The following is a 16231-nucleotide window of genomic DNA, read 5'->3' on the forward strand; positions in this document are numbered from 1 at the left end:
TTGGGAAGTCCAACTCTGACCTCACCCCATTGAAGTTGAAATGTAAAATGGTTAAGGTAAGGGTTATTGTAATGAACACGATGGGAGACAGAGAGCTGGTTTCAAGCGCAGGGCGCAGCAGGTGTTTATTGCAAAGGACTACAGGAGGGGACAGGTAGCTGGGTCCAGGGACAGGCAGAAGGTCATACACTGGGGTCCAAAAGGGCAACAGTACAGGCAGGGAAAAGGCTAGTAACGTAGTCCGGCAGATCAGGCAATAGGTAGATAACAGGAAATCCGATAGACTAAAGTACAGGCAGGGAATAGGCAAAAGGCGCCGTTAGTGAGGCAGGCAAAAACTATTATACACAGGAGGAGTAAATCACAGGGAAACCCAGTGCTCCGAAAGACGTGTGACACAAAACAAACAGATCCTCACAGTGATGGGGTGCAAAGAACTGAACTAAAAAGTATATTTCAGTGTGTTGTCTCTGAACACACACACACACACACACACACACACACACACACACACACACACACACACACACACACACACACACACACACACACACACACACAGCTCACCTTTCCTATTGGACTTAGTAATTGTGTAGGGTTGACCTCTGGCCTAAGAGGCCCATGGAAGATGGTTAGATGAGACAGCAGCCACTGAGGCCTGTGATACAAACCTTAAAGGCCGAGTGCAGTCTTATATACAGTACCGGTCAAACGTTTGGACACATCTACTAATTGCAGAGTTTTTCTTTATTTTTTACTATTTTCTACATTGTAGAATAATAGTGAAGACATCAAAACTATGAAATAACACATTTGGAATCATGTAGTAACAAAAAAGTGTTAAACAAATTCTTAAAAAGTAGCCACCCTTTGCCTTGATGACAGATTTGCACACTTTTGGCAAGCTTCATGAGGAATTATTTTCCAAATGCTGAGCACTTGTTGGCTGCTTTTCCTTCCTCTGCGGTCCAACTCATCCCAAACCATCTCAATTGGGTTGAGGTCGGGTGATTGTGGAGGCCAGGTCATCTGATGCAGCACTCCATCACTCTCCTTCTTGGTCAAATAGCCCTTCACAGCCTGGAAGTGTGTTGGGTTATTGTCCTGTTGAAAAACAAATGATAGTCCCACTGTGCAAACCGGATGGGATGGCGTATCGCTGCAGAATGCTGTGGTAGCCATGCTGGTTAAGTGTGCCTGGAATTCTAAATAAATCACAGACAGTGTCACCATCAAAGCACCCCCACACCATCACACCTCCTCCTCCATGCTTCTTGGTGGGAAATACACATGCGGAGATCAACCGTTCACCTACTCTTCGTCTCATAAAGACACAACGGTTGGAACCAAAAATCTCAAATTTGGATTCATCAGACCAGAGGACAGATTTCCACTGGTCTAATGTCTATTGCTCATGTTTCTTGGCCCAAGCAAGTCTCTTCTTCTTATTGGTGACTTTAGTAGTGGTTTCTTTGCAGCAATTCGACCATGAAGACCTGATTCACACAGTCTCTCCTGAACAGTTGCTATTGAGATGTGTCTATTACTTGAACTCTGTGAAGCATTTATTTGGGCTGCAATCTGAGGTGCCATTAACTCTAATGAACTGATCCTCTGCAGCAGAGGTAACTCTGGGTCTTCCTTTCCTGCGGCGGTCCTCACGAGAGCCAGTTTCATCATAGCGCTTGATGGTTTTTGCAACTTCACTTGAAGAAACTTTAACATTTCTTGAAATTGTCCATATTTACTGACCTTCATGTCTTAAAGTAATGATGGACTGTCGTTTCTCTTTGCTTATTTGAGCTGTTCTTGCCATAATATGGACTTGTTGTTTTACCAAATTGGGCTATCTTCTGTATACCACCGCTACCTTGTCACAACACAACTGATTGGTTCAAACGCATTAAGAAGGAAAGAAATTCCACAAATTAACTTTTAACAAGGCACACCTGTTAATTGAAATGCTTTCCAGGTGACTACCTGATGAAGCTGGTTGAGAGAATGCCAAGAGTGTGCAAAGCTGTCATCAAGGCAAAGGGTGGCGACTTTGAAGAATCTCAAATATAACATATATTTTGATTTGTTTAACACTTTTTTGGTTACTACATGATTCCATATGTGTTATTTCATAGTTTTGATGTCTTCACTATTATTCTAGTAAAAAAGTAAAAAAAAAAACTGGAATGAGTAGGTGTGTCCAAACCTTTGACTGGTACTGTGTATATATATATTTTTCCACAATAATAATACTGTGAAAAGGATAATACCCCTTGAGGGTAAAAGCTGTTAAAAAAGGTCGCCTGAAATTTCAGCCTGCTTTGGTGGGATGGAGTTTTGGCCTTCTGTTGTGACATCACCATGTGGTAAATGAGTTAATAGACCAATAAGAAAGAGAGTTCCAAACCTCTCTGCCAATAGCAGCTAGTTTTAAGTTTTCCCCCATGCAAACCACTCCCAGACTATCCTACCAAAATTTTTCCTTGAGAATTTGCTCTTCACTAAGAAGCAATTTTTTTCTTTTAGACATTTTAAATTGAAAACAATCACAGTAAGGTACCTAATTGTTATCCAGAAATGATTTGATATTGAGATAAAAACGGCTTAATTGGACCTTTTAATTACGATTTAAACACACCACAACATATATGTCACATCAACAGCATCCTCCCGGACACCCTAGACCCACTCCAATTCACATACCGCCCCAACAGATCCACAGATGAAGCAATCTCAATCGCACTCCAAACTGCCCTTTTTCACCTGGACAAAAGGAACACCGATGTGAGAATGCTGTTCATTGACTACAGCTCAGCGTTCAACACCATAGTGCCCACAAAGCTCATCACTAAGCTAAGGACTTTGAGACTAAACACCTCCCTCTGCAACTGAATCCTGAACTTCCTGACGGGCCGCCCCCAGGTGGTAAGAGTAGGCCACAAACAAGTCCGCCTCGCTGATCCTTAACACTGGGGCCTCTCAGGGGTGTGTACGTAGTCCCCTCCTGTACACCCTGTTCACCCACGACTGCGTGGCCAAACACAACTCCAACACCATCTTTAAGTTTGCTGACGACACAACAGTGGTAGGCCTGATCCCCGACAACGATGAGTCAGCCTATAGGGAGGATGTCAGAGAACTGGCAGTGTGGTGCCAGGACAACAACCTCTCCCTCAATGTGAGCAAGACAAAGGAGCTGATCGTGGACTACAGGAAAAGGCGGGCCGAACAGGCCCCTTATCATTGACGGAGCTATAGTGGAGCGGGTCGAGAGTTTTAAGTTCCTTGGTGTCCACATCACTAATCAATCAATCAAATGTATTTATAAAGCCCTTCTTACATCAGCTGATGTCACAAAGTGCTGTACAGACGAACTATCACAGTCCAAACATACCAAGACAGTCGTGAAGAGGGAATGAAAAAACCTTTTCCCCCTGAGGAGACTGAAAAGATTTGGCATGGATCCCCAGATTGTCAAAAGGTTCTACAGCTGCACCATCAAGAGCATCCTGACCGGTTGCATCACTGCCTGGTATGGTAACTGCTCAGCATCTGACCGTAAGACGCTACAGAGGGTAGTGCGTACAGCCCAGTACATCACTGGGGCCAAGCTTCCTGCCATCCAGGACTTATATAATAGGCGGTGTCAGAGGAAAGCCCCAAAAATTGTCAGAATCTCCCGTCACCCAAGTTATAGACTGCTTTCTCTGCTACTGCACGGCAAGTGGTACCGGAGCGCCAACTCTAGGACCAAAAGGCTCCTCAACAGCTTCTACCCCAAGCCATAAGTGTCACGTCCTGACCCGTATAAGGGGTTATTTGTTATTGTAGTTTGGTCAGGACGTGGCAGGGGTGTGTTTGTTTTGTGTTGTCAGGGTTTTTGGGTTGTGTTCTATGTTTTGTATTTCTATGTTCTATTTTCTACTTTTTCTATTTCTATGTCTAGTTTATTGTTTTGACCTTCAATTGGAGGCAGCTGTTCCTCGTTGCCTCTAATTGAAGGTCCTATTTAGTAGGGGTGTTTTTCATGGGGTTTTTGTGGGTAGTTGTTTCGTGTATAGCTGTATGCCTTACAGGACTGGTTGTCGTCGTTGTTTTTGTATATGTGTGTTTTGTTTTTCCTTCTTTCTGCCAATAAAAAAGATGAGTATACAGACTCCCGCTGCATTTTGGTCCACGTTATACGACGGCCATGACAGAACTACCCACCACAAACGGACCAAGCAGCGGAGGAAGGAGCAGCAGCAGAGCTCTGTGGAGTCATGGACATGGGAAGAGATTCTGGATGGGGCAGGACCTTGGCACCAGGCTGGGGAGTATTGGCGCCCTAAGGAGGAGCTGGGGGCAGCCAAGGTGGAGCGGCGCTATTATGAGGCATTATACGCACCGAGAGGCAAGTGCGAGAGGCACCCCCCCCAAAAAAAATGTTGGGGGGGCACACGGGTAGTCTGGCTGGGCCTAGGGTAAGCCCTAAGCCAACTTCCCGTGTTTATTATGGGGAGCGTTTGACAGTGAGCGCGCCGGTGTATGCGGAAGTGCGCACGATCTCGCCCATGCGCACGCTCAGTCCGGTGCGAGTGATCCCAGCCCCTCGCAAGTGCCGTGCTAGAGTGGGCATCCAGCCTGGAAGGAGGATACCTGCGCAGCACATCTGGCCACCAGTGCGCCTCCTAGGCCCAGGCTACCCTATGCCTGCTCTACGCACGGCAGCCATCAGGCTTCTGCACAGCCCAGTTCGCCCTGTGCCAGCACTCCGCTCGTGCAGGGCTACTATTACCATCCAGCCAGGACGGGTTGTGCAGGAGGTGTGCTCCAGACCTCCAGTACCTACTCATGGCCCGGTGTATCCAGTTCCTGCTCCTCGCACTATCCCTGAGGTGCGTGTCTCTAGTCTGGCGCCTCCAAAGCCAGTACCACACACCAGGCCTCCAGTGCGTCAGCCCAGTCTAGTACGTCCTGTTCCCGCTCCTCGCACTAGCCTTGGGGTGTTTTTGTATGCGTGTGTTTTGTTTTCTTTCTTTCTGCCAATAAAAAAGATGAGTATACAGACTCCCGCTGCATTTTGGTCTACGTTATACGACAGCCGTGACAGTAAGTCTGCTGAACAATTAATAAAATTGCCACCGGACTATTTACATTGACCCCCCCCCCCCCCCCCCCCCCTTTGTACACTGCTACTAATCATTGTTTATTATCTATGCATAGTCACTTCACCCCTATCTACATGTACAAATGATCTCAACTAACCTGTACCTACACACTGACTCAGTACCGGTACCACCTGTATATAGCCTTGTTATTCTTATTGTGTTACTTTTTATTAGTATTTTGTTACTTTAGTCTATTTGGTAAATATTTTCTTAACTCTTCTTGAACTGCACTGTTGGTTAAGGGCTTGTAAAGTAAGCGTTTCACGGTAAGGTCTACACTTGTTGTATTCGGCGCATGTGACATAAAGTTTGATTTGATTGATGTGGTCAAATGTGCCATCGGAATCTATTGACATGTATAGATAAATATGAAATATATAGATACCTAGATACAACTATATCATAGGTAAAGTATCCATACATGTGTTGTTTTTTTTGCCAAAACATTAGTGTTTAAAAAGGGGGATTGACATGTCTGATTCCATACTTCAATCAAATATGAACACTAATTCAAGGAATTTGTCTAGCCGTTAAACTGAATCCCTATGAACAGTGACCATGGTGGTTTTAGGGAGGTATTTTCACCATACATCCTATGCAACATCCGCACCTTCGTGTGGCAAGTATAGGAAATGCAGCTATTATAATAGGTTAGTGCCCTCAAATTCAACTCTGGACCTCGAAGCCTGTTCCACAGTTTTTTTTCATTGTTCCTGTCTAATCGGGGACTGATTTAGACCTGGGACACCAGATGGATGCAATTCATTAGCAGGTAAAAAAGTTTACTCCAAATGTTGTGGAGTTCCGTTTTGTTCTTAAATACAAGTTGTAGTTCAGTCGTGTCTCTCTTAAAAATAAAAATAAGCAGCTAGAAGAAGTTGGAAGGAACCCCACAAACTTCAGTTCACTTTAGAGCAGAATTTATCATTTATAGCACCTTGTGCCAAACCCTTAGACTATTCAGATTGGAATGGCAACACGTGGAAACCATATAATTAAAAGGAACTTTCGTTTAAGAACCCAACAACTTGTATGTCACGTTGAAGAGCGTTTGGAGTACACGGTTTCTGTTCTGTTGCAAAACGTTTTGCAACAGAATCTGCGTATTGAATACACCCCAGGATTCCATCAACTCACCATACCCCAACCCAACAGGTGGCGCCAAAGGTAAAGTGGTACACTTGTGCGTCGAGATTCTATTAATCAAAGAAGAGGTTAGCCAAAAGACTTGCCAACATTACTACCTCAGTGGATACATCTCTTTCAGTTTAATCTGAGGAATTTGTCATTGCTAAAGTAAATAACGCTCACCACTAGGTCTATTTCTTGCTATCTTCACTCAAATCAAGGCGTAATTACTGACATAAACCACCTGATTACTCGAGGTAAATATTGACAACCTGTTGGGATTGTGTGGCTAAGCTAGCTAACGTTAGGTAGCTAGCTAATGCTTCAAAGCCAGGTTTAGCTAACTGTGTTTATTAACATGTTGACTTTCTTTCTGTGGTTAATTATCAGTCTCTAACTGCAAGTATTTCACAATCATTGATTTGCTAGCAAGCTATCCGTTGAATGCTGTTCCAGGACAGTCCGTTTGTTATAGCTAGTCTAGTTAGTGTTGTACCGGTCAATGAAATTACTGTACATTTTTTTAGTACCCCAACAACTAACTTAGAAACCTGAAGCTACTGTGCTGAAGCTTTACAGTGGAGGCACAGTGGCTGAACTGAGATGATCTACTACGAGCTGACTAGCTAGCTGTTAGTTAGCAGCTAACTATCTTCTAAACAAAAGACAAGCTGTCAGTCGGCTAACAAAAACAGTTATTTTGCCAAGCAAAAGCCATTTGTGTAAAGACACCTGCTAAAGTAGGAGCTCAAATTACAATCGAGCCTTTCTGTTCATGTTGCAGCGTGTTCTCTCATTTCACCTCTACTCACTGGCAATCCTGGTTCAGCAGTGCCACAGCCTGCACCTGATTTCTAGGCTGTACTACTCACTAATTGACAAAATAAATCACGCCTGGTCTCCTAGCTAAGTAAATGACTGTCCTGGAACAGCATTCAACAGATGGCTTGCTAGCAAATCAATGATTGTGAAATACTTGCAGTTAGATTTAGATAATTTGGGAGGGGGACACCGTGGAAAGTTACTGCTACGGTAACTTTCCAGTGATTGACTTGACCTGACATGACCACCTAGGCCTATCTGATGACATGCCATTGAGAGATTAGCTACGTATCAACCGTTCCCATTGAATATGGGGTTTTGTACAAAGTAGCCAATGATTGTTTTTGGCGAGGTCCTGCAGTACTTTAAAGACTGATAGCTTGAAGGTATCAATAGCTAACTCCTACTACAGAGACATTACCATCGCTGGATTTTTGTTTTCAGCCATTAATTCCATTGCACGGCGTACAACTAAAGGATAAATCGATAGGCTTGTCTGGAGTACACGGGAATCTTTTGGGGTGCTCATTTGTCAATGTCTCGAAGAAGAGGCATGGCTCGCCATTGCTGTCCTACCAGTATGTCTTGGATGACTCCTATGATTATGGTGTTATTCACTTGCCTTGTTGTATTTGGAACTCTTGCTGACATGTTTGTGTTGTAGACCATGTTCGGCAGCATCTGGGGATACTTCTACACGTCCTTCCTTAGATACTGGCTGAAGTGGTTCATCAGACAGGTGACAGGGAAATGCGAGCTGCAAAGGATTTGTGCTGGCTACAAGCCTGGGGCGCCCAGGACAACAAAAGCAGGTGAGGTTACATTCTAGAGCTAAATGGTGTTCATTAGGGCAACAGAACATGTTTTGTTACGGAAAAACAATAATTGGCATCTCTAATTGGACAAGTCCAGATAGCCCTCCCTGTTTTTCCTCCATTCGACGCCTAATGAACACTACCCAACCCTTACGAAAAACAAGTTGTCAGTTATGCTATTCATTATCATCATTTTAACCTGTCATTTGATTTTTCTTCATTCAGAATACTCACTCAAGAACTCCAAATCTAAGGTAAATGTTGGAAATCATTCCTTTCACTTGATTTTTACTGAAGCAGGAATGCATGGTTGACTAGTTATCATACAGACAACCACAATCAACTGTTACATTTAACCCACTTAAGAAATCCATTGATCAGTACCGCGATGGTTGTTATTCTTGTTATGCTAAGCACATTCTTATCATCAGTTCATGGGCATTTCCATGGTAACAGAGTTATGCGGAGACTTAGATTTTTCACTTTAAAATGAATGGAAAACAAAATACCAATGACTGCAAAGTTAAACAAAACATACAACTCTACGCACACGACTACTTTTAACAATTTCCACAGAATATTTTACAAAAACACATTTAGTTGAACAGTGCAGATGCAAAGTTTGGTAATAAAATGACGATTTGTGCTGTTGGTGTCGTCATTCACTTACCAAACCTCTGCATCTGCACTGTTGGAAGTCGTCGTCGTGCATAGTGGTATGGTTTGCTTAACTTTGCAAATATCCGTTTTTGTTTGGCATACATTTTAAAGGGAACAATTCTCAGCATCACTATGGTACTATGGCATTTCCCCCCATACAAAGTTAAGGCAGTAGGTAATACATAGTTGGTTGTTCCATTATCTGACCTCTGTGATCATCGTGCGTGTTATGACGGCATAGTCTGTAGGAGAAATACTAACACAAACTCTGAGCTATTACCATGGATGAGATGACTAATCACACCATCTCTCTCCTCTGTCCCTCCTTCCTTTTCACCTCCCTCTCTCTTCCTTTCTCCTTCCCTCTCTCCAGCTGTTAAGAGCTGCTGTGAACGTGGAGGAGGATGGCTTGGAGAAGTATCTGGATCTTGTCATGAGGGAAAAGAATGTCAAAACGCAGAGGGATCCCACGTCAGTCTTGTTACACTTTTACTGTTTTATTCATATTTTCTATGATATGTATTGATGACTAATGTGTGTGTCTCTTTGGTCCTAGGTTTAAGGTGAATCTGAAGCTGTGTCTCTTACAAATAACAGGATACAGGAACTTATTCACGTCCGTGGAAGAGTTGAGGAAGGAGACTTTTGACTCGGATAAAGTCCAACACGAGGAAATGCTTTTGAAGGTACTTCGGCCGTTCATTTTTTTTAATGTCAATGACTAGCATGGAGCAATGGAATGTTTCTGGATGGGATGATTCAACATGACTGTTTCAAACTTTTTAATATCATCTCTATTTAAAGGTAAGTGTAAAGTATTAACAGGAATGGACTTGTCTGACTCTACAGTTATGGGACCTGTTGATGCCCGAGGTCAAACTGGAGTCCAGAGTTACCAAACAGTGGGGCGACATTGGTTTCCAAGGCGATGACCCCAAGACTGACTTCCGAGGAATGGGCATGTTGGGCCTAACCAACCTTGTGTAAGTTGTGTTGTCTGAATGACTGTCCAGTCCTGAACAATCTAACCTTGCTCATCAGTATTCTGAAAAGTTGTATATTTTTTTTCTCAAGTTTAGGCTAGATTTCTTAACTTTTTTTAAATTCGGTATCTTGTTTATTACAGGTTCTTCAGTGAGAACTACACTGAAGAGGCTCGGCAAGTGCTGTCCCACGCAAACCATCCCAAACTGGGGTAAGGATGACGTAATTACCTAATTTTAGGAGTTGACTGGCCTGTTGAACTCTGTTCTTTATATGTCAGCTATGGTTCTGATGCACATTTCAGTATATTCACTCATCAATAGCTGCATTCGTTTTAGCTTGCCCAATGTACTGGGAGGGTGGAGTTTCCACATTTGAGACTTTTCCTTTAGTCCTAAAGTGAAACCTCTGCCCACCTGAGCACCAAACAATCTAAAACAAGCACACCCAAAGTAAACCTACTTTGACAACATTTATAGCCTTTTAATGATTAGCATGTGTGTGTCATGTTTCAGGTACTCCTATGCCATAGTGGGTATCAACCTGACGGAAATGGCATACAGTTTACTGAAGAGTGGTGCTCTCAAACCCCACTTCTACAACACTGTGTCTGGGAGACCCCAAATGCAGCACCTCCATCAGCTGTTCTGTAAGTGTATGCTAATCGCGCTCAACTCTGTTTGTCAGTAGCATAGGGGACTACTCCCTGCTTCAGGTTACCTAAACCCCTAACTCTGTCTTGGCCTCCCTGCTTCAGGTTACCTGGTGTACAAGTTTGATAAGTTCTGGGTGGAGGAGGAGCCTGAGAGCATCATGGAGTTCAACCACTACAGGGAAAAGTTCCACGACAATATCAAGATTCAACTACTGGACCCCGCCGTCGCCCTCACCATGACGGATAGTCCAAGAAGTAACTGACCGACCGACTGAACGGGTCTCGCTTGGACCTAATTGGGACCACCAGAACCTCGATACACTACAGCGTACTTCCAAATCTATAAGGGACATTTTGAGCTAGCTATTCCTTCGATCTTAGTTTAGACCCAATCTACACACCTTTTTTTTATTGTATAAATTAGTGACTTTAGTAGCTTTTAGAAATAAGACCAGGAGACTGGAATTCAACCCTCTGCCTCAAATAATGACCATTCCATTGCTTCAAATATTAAAAAAGGGGAAATAAAATATTAGGGCACTAGTTCTATGTAGTTGATGGGCTGTGTACTTTTCAGTGGACATGGAAAGGAATTACACAATAGTTTTAGAGGAAATGGAGATTGGTGAATAATATTAACTAGCTGGTAACTAGGTTTGAATTTATTTAACAAAGTCAACAAGTGCCGTCTGGCATGTATTCATAATAACGTTGCCTACTCATTCTCGTATTTGTCCTTCTTGCTCAGGAATCAAATATGTGTCCAGAGAGGGAATTTATATGGTAGTAGACTTAAAACTAAGGAATAATTTGTTTACCTAATGCTCAATGGTTGTACTACATACTCAGACACTGAAAGCTTTGTGCATGTTTTAATGCGTTTGAATTGATACCGTCATTGTTGTCAATACATTTCAATAGGTGGTGCTGAGATCACTGGTTATTACGCCGCTGCCTATTCCACACATTCGTACAATATTGTCTTTGCTGAAAGCTGACTTTGTATGGTATTTTGTCTGTTATTTATAGGCCGTGGGCCCTGATTTTCTTGAAGATGATTTTACATTTTGTAGACCCAGTATGGATCTTTGTAACGACTGACACATGCCCGGTGTTAATAAATTAAACTTCTGATGTGATGATTTCGGATGAGTGTGTGATGACTGTCAGGCTGAGATTGAGATTAAATGGAGCGTGTAATGAACAATACAATACAATGAACACAGACAAACCAAATAAGTATATTTATAAAGTTCAATATATTGCAAATGACCAACATCTCATTATTAAACTATAACTTATTAAATGTTTTGGGGGGGAATTAAGGGAAAGGAGGAGACCTAGTCAGTTGCACAACTGAATGCATTCAACTGAAATGTGTCTTCCGCATTTAACCCAACCCCTCTGAATCAGAGCGTTGCGGAGGGAGCTGCCTTAACCGACATCCACGTCATCGGCGACCGGGGAGCAGTTCTTGTTGGGGCTTAATTTTAAGCACACAATACAAGGGAAGCCTTTTTCTACCCAATCCTGGTAGCCCAGCAGTCGTTCCTAAAGTACTGTATCCTAACCCTAGTACGCCTGATTTAAAGGAACAGCAGCTTGCTGATTAGTTCACATTTGGCAGGTGTGCTAAATACACTATAGAGAATGGCTAGAGGTCCCCAAGGACTGGTTTGAGACCGTAGGAGAAGTATAGGTCAAAATAAATAAAAATAGAGAAAATAAAACTATTCTCCAAGGTAGATGCACTTCAAATACACTTTCATAACTCCTTTTTTAACAAAGGATTCCTCATACAACATGCTGACAGTCGACCACCTAGGAATCTTAACGTTATGGATCATGGTCCATAGTATTCCTGTAGTCTACACTGCATTGTGGGTCCAACTCAATATGGCTAGGGTTTGTGCGCTTGTCAATCCATCATTGCAAAGGGCTCTTTGCACGTAGGAATGAAGTTAACTTTTGTCCTCCATCTTCTTCTTTCCTACCATCATGACTCTCTTGAGCTGCTCAAACGACACGAACATCACAACGTTCCATGAGCCCAGCCTTAGAAACGAGGGCACAAATCTACAGGGAACAAGAGAGGACAAATTAAACGTTAGTTGGCCTGTCTGGGAGAGAATTTCAACTAAAGATCCCTGCGAATGCTCCAAAGTTTTGCTTAGTAGAGTTCAGAGGTGGCTGCTGGGAGGAGCTATAGGAGGACGGGCTCATTGTAACGGCTAGAATGTTATAAATGGAATGTAGTCCAACGTGGTTTAAATATGTTTGATTCCATTCCAGTCATTACAATGAGCCAGTCCTCCTATATCTCCTCCCACCAGCCTCCTCTGGTAGAGTTACTGTGTCAAGGTAACCACCCAAAACAGCTAAATCAATTATATATCACTGAGGACTCTAAAATGTACAACTACATCCAACTGCCTTGTTCTATCAACAGACTGATGGACACAGGTCTGTTTGTACAGTGTGTGTGACTGTCTGTGAGCTCACCCTTTGTAGAAGGCCGTGGGTCCCTCTTTGGTGGCCATGGTCCAGGCACAGTTGATGGCACTCTTATACTGGCCCGGCGGAGAGTTCATGTATCGTGTCTTCACCACGTCCACCGGAGAGGCAATACAGGTGGTAACGAAGCCGGCGCCGAACGCAGAAGCAAAATGGCACGGGAGGTTATCTGTGGGAAAACGGTCATCACAAGCGCTTTTGAAACCCTGCCACAAAGATATCAATGGGCACCTATTTTCAGTATGATTAACGATTTTAGTTTTTGTGAATACCATGTTTGTAAAAGTCAACCAGCTAACTAATTCGACCAAAAAGTGCAATTCGTTTTAGCCTGTATTTCAAACTCAATTTGCTAGCTAGCTAGCGAGCTAGCAATGACCAGCGCTGGCTTGGTTCCATAGAAATAGAATGAGAACATATTGCTATGGTGAATTCATTATGACACGTGTAACTAATCATAGTTTAAAGATTGAACCTTAGATGAACTAGTTGATTAACACAGATGTATAACAGAAATACTGACACTAAAGTTAATGTTCAAGTAGTGCCATGCAGATGCACCGTACTGTATAAGGCCTCTGTCTTGAGGCCTGCAGGAAATCCATATCTCTGTTTTATCTCTGTTTTATTTTATTGCACCTTTGTTGTGAAAGGTGCAATAAAAATCCATTAGATTAATGTTAGCTCTGTGATATTCCATAGCTGGACAGAATATTATGTACCGATATGTATACTGTTATCAGGCTTTTAAGACACATGAAGGACAAAAGAGCGAGAGGGCGTGTGGACTTCTGCCCAGTCAGCTGTCTCGCTGTGACTGTATGCACCATTAGCACCCACTCACCTGACAACAGGTTGTGCCTAAGAATGGCCTCCTTGATGAGGTCATAGGTCACAAGCTCTGTGCAGTTGACCAGAGCGTTCCTAGTGATGTTGGGTAGACAGCCTGGAGTGAACAAGAAGCAGGTCGGTTGGTAAAAGGCCCTAGAAAACTCAACAACAACCTGCAAAGCCAAGCTTTATTTTCAGGGGCACTCAAGTTCTGTCCTATGGGATCATCAACTTTGCAGCATCTGCTCCAATCAATATCTGTACATCCCTGACATTGGATGACAGTGACATACTGCCATAGACAACAATCTTTGGTCTTTTCTATGCAAACAGTTCCACTACGGACAAACACAATCAATGGGGCTCAAGGTTAGCAGCAACACAACCAATGGAGATGGGTGTTACTGGGAAATCAACCAATGGGGCCCAGGGTTGTACTGACTAACCTTTCCAGAGCCCGCGGATGCCCTCGTGGTTGAAAATGTGTTTGTAGGCCTGCATGGTGCCCGTGTAGCGACGAGCCACCCCGGTCAGGTTGACCTGGGCCTGGAAGCGGACCTTCACCACGTCAGTGGGCTGGGCGAAAGACACAGCCATGGCCCCTGTGGTGCAGCCGGCCAAGATACGGATACCAATATTTGCAGCTGGGATAGGACAGGGGCAGAGGGGGTAAGAGGGTTTGTTAAGTACTGAAAGGATGATGATTGAGGTACTATACGATGCTTCTTCTCTTGGTACAAAATATGTAGCATCACAGATTATTATCTCAGATTAATAACTGTTATCCTAATTTACTGTCTGCTCCGCCAGAGTAGAAGTTCTTGACATTGTCATAGAAGCCGATCCTGATGGAGGCAAAGCACATCTGTCTCTGTAAGCCCGCCACCAGACCGTTATACAGCGACCTGGGCCCCTCCGTCCGGATCATGGTACTGATTGTCCCAAACACCCCCCTGTAGCGGATGCCCTTGGTAGCTTCCGACGCCACCTTCTCTCCCTGAATCTGGGGTTCACAAGTGTCAGTGTTAACGGAGGTCCCCACAAGAATCAGTGTTACAGGAGGTGCCAGTAAAATTCTGTGTTACAGGAGGTCAGACTCAAGTCTTCAGGGCTGGTGGTGGACAGGGAACCATTACCTGGAGTCTGACTTTGGCTGTATCCAGGGGAAAGGTGACCAGATCAGCGATGCAGGCCGCTGAGCCAGCACTCAGCAGCTTCACCCCCAGGGTAGGGGGTGTATCGCAGGGCTTCATTCCCACCATGGTCCCTGGTACTGCAGACAGTGAAGGAGGAAGAGGGAAGGATGTCAACACTGCCACAACTATTCTCTCTTACCATCCTTGGAACTTAGGAAAATGCTGTGCATACTTAGGAAATTGTTGAGTAAATATGCCGGTCAATTTGTTGATTCGGTTTCAAAAGTACAATAGCCTGTGCAGTGTGTAGCCTATTGTTGTGGCAGGAGGGATTTAGTGATATTTGAAAACACTACATCATAATAACAACTGAACAGCATTGATTATAATAATCAATACAATCAACCAGATCAAATAAACATCAGTTATATATAGGGGAGGGTTGCACCAACATTGATTAACTCAAACTGGGTTTAATCAAGGTTTAAACTGCGTTAAATCAAGGTCATTAACTGGGTTTAATCAAGGTTTATTAACTGGGTTAAATCAAGGTTTAAGTATTAATCTTGTTGCACCACATTTTAAACCTAGTTTTAAATGAATCTTTGTTAAATTGAATCCTTCTAAACTAAGCTTAATTTTGCTCTTAGTTTAAATCTACTTGCTCCATTGTTTTAACATCAAATTAAAATGTAGATAAGGGATTATTCTAAACTGCTCCTGCAGGAGGTTTAACTTGATCAAATGTCAGTGTATGTGCTTTATTTTCAGTGTGATTAACACTCTTGTGGATACCATGATTGTAAAAGTCAACTAGCCAGCTAACTAATTTGACCAAAAAGTAGAGTTTTAATAGCCTGTATTTCAAACTTAATTATCAATAACCAGTGCTAATTTGTTTCCATAGAAATAGAATGAGAATATATTGGTATGGCGAATCCATTATGACACGTGTAACTAATCATAGTTTAAAGATTGAACCTTAGATGAACTAATCCAGGTTTAAAATTAAATGGTGCAACATCTCAAAAATAAACCAAGATTTGCAAAACCTATATTAGGTCTAATCAACAACAACAACAAAAATGTAACTATGTTGGTCAAATCAAATTGTATTGGTCACACACATGGTTAGCAGATGTTATTGCGAGTGTAGCGAAAGTACTTACATTGTTATTAATCCAGTGGATTAAATTCCGTTTGACTAGCTATTGGTTTACTGCAGGACGTGAGAGCCCAAACTATAGTTCCAGGGAGCCAGCCCTAACCCTGGAAAAAGGAGTTGTGCATCCTCATATGTATTAGATTTTTTGCTGACTAGCCACAGAGAGAGGTGTTACTGTGTACAGGAGCACGGGCCAAACCAAAGTCCACTCACTGTCAAGAAAGTCAATGTCCAAATCAACCCTACAGCAGCGCACAGCTTCTAACATTAGTGAAAAACAACACATTTACTGGTACATTACATTGTAACTACAATGCAACACTTAATGGGAATATTTCATTCATCCCAGTGCAATGTGGCAACATTGACCATTC

General features: G+C 43.0%; 2 protein-coding genes across 2 annotated transcripts; one reads left to right on the forward strand and one right to left on the reverse strand.

Moving 5' to 3' along the window:
* Positions 1-6332: 6332 nt before the first annotated feature.
* On the forward strand, positions 6333-11047 carry LOC106602357 (ELMO domain-containing protein 2). Its single transcript, XM_014194949.3, has 9 exons — positions 6333-6532; positions 7762-7909; positions 8138-8166; positions 8946-9043; positions 9129-9258; positions 9422-9555; positions 9699-9767; positions 10072-10205; positions 10314-11047. The coding sequence occupies exons 2-9, from the start codon at positions 7765-7767 to the stop codon at positions 10472-10474; spliced, it is 900 nt and encodes a 299-aa protein (XP_014050424.2). The 5' UTR covers positions 6333-6532; positions 7762-7764; the 3' UTR covers positions 10475-11047.
* Positions 11048-11877: 830 nt separating this feature from the next.
* Positions 11878-16004, reverse strand: LOC123742421 (dicarboxylate carrier UCP2). Its single transcript, XM_045716538.2, has 7 exons — positions 15862-16004; positions 14693-14829; positions 14352-14559; positions 14003-14200; positions 13570-13671; positions 12714-12894; positions 11878-12287 (listed from the first exon to the last, which is right to left on the reverse strand). Exons 2-7 carry the CDS (start codon positions 14816-14818, stop codon positions 12173-12175), a joined length of 930 nt encoding a protein of 309 aa, XP_045572494.1. The 5' UTR covers positions 14819-14829; positions 15862-16004; the 3' UTR covers positions 11878-12172.
* Positions 16005-16231: the final 227 nt, after the last annotated feature.

This window comes from Salmo salar, chromosome 04 (genome assembly GCF_965601325.2).
Source record: "Salmo salar chromosome 04, fSalSal1, whole genome shotgun sequence".
Classification (NCBI taxonomy): Eukaryota; Metazoa; Chordata; class Actinopteri; order Salmoniformes; family Salmonidae; genus Salmo; species Salmo salar.

Coding starts and splice junctions, on each gene's coding strand:
- LOC123742421 (XM_045716538.2), bottom strand. CDS start 14,818: ATGGTGGGAATGAAGCCCTGCGATACACCCCCTACCCTGGGGGTGAAG. Junction 14,201..14,351: donor CTACTCTGGCGGAGCAGACA/GTAAATTAGGAT, acceptor GTCCTATCCCAG/CTGCAAATATTGGTATCCGT. Junction 12,895..13,569: donor TAGGCACAACCTGTTGTCAG/GTGAGTGGGTGC, acceptor GTTTTCCCACAG/ATAACCTCCCGTGCCATTTT.
- LOC106602357 (XM_014194949.3), top strand. CDS start 7,765: ATGTTCGGCAGCATCTGGGGATACTTCTACACGTCCTTCCTTAGATAC. Junction 8,167..8,945: donor TCAAGAACTCCAAATCTAAG/GTAAATGTTGGA, acceptor CCCTCTCTCCAG/CTGTTAAGAGCTGCTGTGAA. Junction 10,206..10,313: donor GCACCTCCATCAGCTGTTCT/GTAAGTGTATGC, acceptor TCCCTGCTTCAG/GTTACCTGGTGTACAAGTTT.